At 53.2% G+C, this 5502-nt stretch overlaps 1 protein-coding gene across 1 annotated transcript in view; it reads left to right on the forward strand.

Moving 5' to 3' along the window:
* Positions 1–4341, forward strand: part of CUNH8orf33 (chromosome unknown C8orf33 homolog) — a 4780-nt gene extending 439 nt beyond the window's left edge. The window contains exons 2-6 of the mRNA XM_006162480.2: positions 38–268; positions 366–602; positions 757–841; positions 1658–1804; positions 2240–4341. Coding sequence (XP_006162542.1) covers positions 38–268; positions 366–602; positions 757–841; positions 1658–1804; positions 2240–2379 — 840 coding nt within the window. The 3' untranslated portion in view covers positions 2380–4341. The remainder of the gene's footprint in view (positions 1–37; positions 269–365; positions 603–756; positions 842–1657; positions 1805–2239) is intronic.
* Positions 4342–5502: the final 1161 nt, after the last annotated feature.

A 5502-nucleotide genomic window follows, 5' to 3' on the forward strand; every position in this document is an offset into this window, starting at 1 on the left:
GCCCACTTAGCCCCCCGCCCGCCCCCCGCCCCTTTAGCCCCTGCCCCGACGCGCGCTCCGCCCCGCTGGCCGCGCCCCACCTACCGCCCACTTAGGGCCACGCCCTCCGCACGCCCCGGCCCCGCCCACTTCACGCCCCGCTCTCAGTGCGCTCAGTTTTTTCGCCCGCTGCCCGGAACTCTGCGTTGCGGACGAGTTTCTAGAGGAGGGAATTCGACATTGGATTCCGACCCAACTCGCGCTCAGGCGGCGAGTGCGGCGCATGGCGGTGAGTGGTGGGCAGAGGACGTGCGGGTGGCGGGGCTCTGGGAGCTTTCGGCGGCTCCCAGTCACCTTCGTGCCGTTTCCCTTTCTCCAGGCCCTAAGACTTCCTGCTGGGGAGGCAGGCAGCCCGCAGAGCCCGGCTCCCCGGCCAGGTTGCCGGCGCCCCGAATTCTTCCGGTGTCCGGCTCTGCTCTGGACCCTCCGTAGGCGGTGAAGGAGACGCATCGGCGAAGAAGCAAAAAGAGAAGACCCGGGACAGAGTCTTTGTGGCAAATGGCGGCGAAAAGGCCTCAGAGAGCCCCGCCCCAGAGGAGGGCCTCCTAAGTGCCGAGGCCCAGGCAAGGGCGGGCCTCAGTCGGGAGGGCAGAATCCTGGGTGCAGGTCTGCGGGCGGTTGTGGTCTGCGGATCTGTGCGGCTAGCGGGGGAGGAGGTCAGAACGGAACTTCCAGGGTCCCTGTGCCCTCTCACACCACTTCCCCCAACCATCACAGGCGGAGCAGCTGGCCCGGGAACTGGCCTGGTGCGTGGAGCAGCTGGAGCTGGGCCTCAGGACGCAAAGACCCACCCCGAAACAGAGTGAGGGCTCTTCTGTAGTTAGGGATGTGGATAGTGACAGTATCTTGGAGTGCAGATACTGCCAGAGATGAAATTGTTGCTTTTGTGGTAGGATGATAGGTGAACAAAGAGGTCACTACTCATTTTTTTAAAGAATAATTTTATTTCCAGTCAACCATGTGGAAGTCCAACTCCTTAACTACCATGCCTCCTGCTGGCCTCCACTACTACTGCTTTATTTACTTTAAGAGGTTTTTTGTTTTTGTTTTTGCCATAGGGCACATGTGCTTGCTGGGGAAGGAGAGAGTAACAATGAGAGGGAAAGTGAGAAATCTCTCTCACACACACACAGACACACACGCACGCACGCACGCACGGGGATGGCCAGGTCACAGTTCCTGGGTTTCATTCTTCTCCCAGGATCTTGGGCAGGCATGCACATATGCCCAGCATGAGTTTAAGGCTGGATCCAGAACTCCAACAAACAGTAGTGGACCACGTGAGAGTCCAACAACATAATCGCTATGCCATCTGCTGGCCCCCACTACTGGTTTTTGTTTGTTTTGTTTCTAAACTACTTTATTTTTGTTGTTGTTTGAGAGGTTTTTGCTATAGGGTGTGTGCACTCGCCAGCCAGCCAGCCAGACAACAAGAAATCACCCATGGAGCAATCCCAGCTCCTCCATTCTCCTCTCGGGATCTTGAGCGTGCATGCACACGCGCCCAGCATGAGTTTTAAGCCACCGGGTCCGGGACGCGAACCGTGATCGACTACATGGGAGTCCAGCGACACGGCCATTACACTAACTGCAGTCCCTAAACTATTTTTATCCTCAGAAAAGCAGGCTGTTGGAGCCATCCGGACTCTGCGCAGTGGAAGAACCCCCCTGCCCCGGAAGAGGCAGCTAATGCGCTCCTTGTTTGGAGATTACAGGGCTCAAATGGAAGAAGAATGGCATCGGGCACTGCGGGCGCTCAGGGCTGGTGAGGAGCTCAGGAAACCTAGGGGGTAGGGAGTGGGAGGAAGAAAAACAGAGCCTCCAGTCCTGAAGGAGAAAGAGATGGGCTCAGGGAGACCTGAGGGAGCTTGGACCTCAGGGACAGAACTAGGGACTGGGAGTCAGGGGCAGAGGTGGGCTGAAGGGAGCTGGGAAGGGCCTGGTTCTCTGCTGACCATGCAGCCAGGTTCTACAGCAGTTTAAGCACAACTCCTGGTTTCTGAGCCAGATGACCTGGGTTTAAATCCTTGACCTACCACTTAGCATTAATATCTTGGGCAAATTACTGAATTTCATTGAGTTTAAATTGGAGTGTGGGGCTGATAACAGCTACTGTATAGTTATTACAAGGAGGTTAGTGTTGTATGGGAACGTAGAACGGTGACCACCGAGTTCTGATAGTCTGCTCTCCTTCCAGCAGATGCCCATTCAGCTCAGGTGCAGTCTGTAGGTGCCACCACCAGAAAGAAGAGCAGAAGGGTCTGCAGACTTCGTCCAAGAGGGGGAGCCAAGACCACTATGGACACTCCTGTGGAAGAGTTTAAGTTCAATTTTTTTTAGCCTCTCCCTTATCCTGGAGCAGCCACCCTCCCCCAGTGGCGTGAGAGGAGCCTTCCCAGCAGATAGAGGGTTGGTCTGTCCCTGGCTGGTTTGTAGAGTTTAAGTTCAATTTTTTTAGCCTCTCCCTTATCCTGGAGCAGCCACCCTCCCCCAGTGGCGTGGGTTACAGAACCTTCCCAGCAGATACGGGGTTGGTCTGTCCCTGGCTGGTTTGTAGAGTTTAAGTTCAATTTTTTTAGCCTCTCCCTTATCCTGGAGCAGCCACCCTCCCCCAGTGGCGTGGGTTACAGAACCTTCCCAGCAGATACGGGGTTGGTCTGTCCCTGGCTGGTTTGTAGAGTTTAAGTTCAATTTTTTTAGCCTCTCCCTTATCCTGGAGCAGCCACCCTCCCCCAGTGGCGTGGGTTACAGAACCTTCCCAGCAGATACGGGGTTGGTCTGTCCCTGGCTGGTTTGTAGAGTTTAAGTTCAATTTTTTTAGCCTCTCCCTTATCCTGGAGCAGCCACCCTCCCCCAGTGGCGTGGGTTACAGAACCTTCCCAGCAGATACGGGGTTGGTCTGTCCCTGGCTGGTTTGTAGAGTTTAAGTTCAATTTTTTTAGCCTCTCCCTTATCCTGGAGCAGCCACCCTCCCCCAGTGGCGTGGGTTACAGAACCTTCCCAGCAGATACGGGGTTGGTCTGTCCCTGGCTGGTTTGTAGAGTTTAAGTTCAATTTTTTTAGCCTCTCCCTTATCCTGGAGCAGCCACCCTCCCCCAGTGGCGTGGGTTACAGAACCTTCCCAGCAGATACGGGGTTGGTCTGTCCCTGGCTGGTTTGTAGAGTTTAAGTTCAATTTTTTTAGCCTCTCCCTTATCCTGGAGCAGCCACCCTCCCCCAGTGGCGTGGGTTACAGAACCTTCCCAGCAGATACGGGGTTGGTCTGTCCCTGGCTGGTTTGTAGAGTTTAAGTTCAATTTTTTTAGCCTCTCCCTTATCCTGGAGCAGCCACCCTCCCCCAGTGGCGTGGGTTACAGAACCTTCCCAGCAGATACGGGGTTGGTCTGTCCCTGGCTGGTTTGTAGAGTTTAAGTTCAATTTTTTTAGCCTCTCCCTTATCCTGGAGCAGCCACCCTCCCCCAGTGGCGTGGGTTACAGAACCTTCCCAGCAGATACGGGGTTGGTCTGTCCCTGGCTGGTTTGTAGAGTTTAAGTTCAATTTTTTTAGCCTCTCCCTTATCCTGGAGCAGCCACCCTCCCCCAGTGGCGTGGGTTACAGAACCTTCCCAGCAGATACGGGGTTGGTCTGTCCCTGGCTGGTTTGTAGAGTTTAAGTTCAATTTTTTTAGCCTCTCCCTTATCCTGGAGCAGCCACCCTCCCCCAGTGGCGTGGGTTACAGAACCTTCCCAGCAGATACGGGGTTGGTCTGTCCCTGGCTGGTTTGTAGAGTTTAAGTTCAATTTTTTTAGCCTCTCCCTTATCCTGGAGCAGCCACCCTCCCCCAGTGGCGTGGGTTACAGAACCTTCCCAGCAGATACGGGGTTGGTCTGTCCCTGGCTGGTTTGTAGAGTTTAAGTTCAATTTTTTTAGCCTCTCCCTTATCCTGGAGCAGCCACCCTCCCCCAGTGGCGTGGGTTACAGAACCTTCCCAGCAGATACGGGGTTGGTCTGTCCCTGGCTGGTTTGTATCTGGGATTATTAGTTCAGCAAGACCTTATCTGTAGGTTTTCCAAAGAAATGCCCCTCCTGCCAGAATAAGGAGAGTTGCATTTAGAAAATCGACAATAAGTTGAAATAGATACTGGGTGTGTTGTGGGAAGAATATTGTCCCCAGTCTTGAGTATTAGATTGATTAGCTGTTGAGGATAAGAATTAGTAGGAAAGCCTTACTGGTGCTCACTTCGAAAGGATGCCCTGTCAGCTGGCCTGGTACTCATGCCATTGTGTTATAGCACCATAATAAAGCTATTTTTACAAAGATATGTAATGACAAAGTGTGCTAACCACCTGTTAGCAAAAGCATAGATGAGGCAGAGGTCTACTACTCATCCCAGTGCTTGGTCCTGTGTCCTTGTTATCTTCATTCCTAGGGACCTCTAGTCCTTAGGGAAACAGTGTGGCCCCCACCAGGCTGGGCTCTGTTCTTAGGATCCAGGACCTTCTTGCACTAGAAGTCCCAGGCAAAGACCTGGGTCGAGTGCTCCAGTAAGGTTGGGAGAGCTGGGCTGGGGCCCGAGGAGCTGGAGCTGGGGCCAGGGCCAGTGAAAGGCCCTGTCTCAATTTCCCTGACTGACCAGGGGGCTGCAGATGGAACTGGGCTTTTTTGTTTTCTGAGAGACTTTTGCAATCTACAGGGCGTGTGTGCTTACCAGAGAGAAAGTGAAAAATCACCCTCAGGGATGATGGCCATAATCCTTTCTTTTCCTATCTCCTCTCAGGATTTGGGGCACACATGCACATGTGCCCTGCATGTTTTAAGCTGCCAGGTCCAGGACTCAAACTGTGGTTGATTACATGGGAGTCCAGTGACATAACCATTATGCCATCTGCTGATCCATTATTTCTTCCTTAAAATTTCTTTTTTGTTAAGTTTTTTAAAGAATTATTTATTTAATTTTATTTATTCATTTATTTGTTTTCATTTGACCAGAGAGACAGAAACACAGAAGGAAAGAAAGCAAGCTGTCCCGACCCGGGGGGACAGCCGAACGGGTTTCTTGAGTGAAGGAGTGAGAGCCATGGCAAGCAGCGTAGTGTTACAGCACGGAGACGACAGTGTCGTCTGTTTATTGTGGGCAGCACGGTACAGCACAGAGACGACGCAGTGTCACAGTTCTTAAGGGTCGCGTCGTCTACTGTGAGCAGCACGGAGACGACGTGGTATCACAGCTCTTCAGGGTCGTCCGGAGACGATGTAGTGTTACAGCTCTTCAGGGTCTCCCAGTTTGTCTGGAGACGATGCAGTGTCAGCTCTTCAGGATCTTCAGGGTCGTCTGGAGACTGCGCGGTGTTTCAGCTCTTCAGGCTCTTCAGTTGTCGTCTTCCTGGTCGTCGTCGTCGTCTCGGTCGTCGTCGTCGTCTGTGTCGTCTTCTCGGTCGTCTGTGTCGTCTGGCTACTGTGGGCCAGGCATCATGGTTATATA

Source organism: Tupaia chinensis, unplaced genomic scaffold (assembly GCF_000334495.1).
Source record: "Tupaia chinensis unplaced genomic scaffold, TupChi_1.0 Scaffold140061_1, whole genome shotgun sequence".
NCBI classification, from domain to species: domain Eukaryota; kingdom Metazoa; phylum Chordata; class Mammalia; order Scandentia; family Tupaiidae; genus Tupaia; species Tupaia belangeri.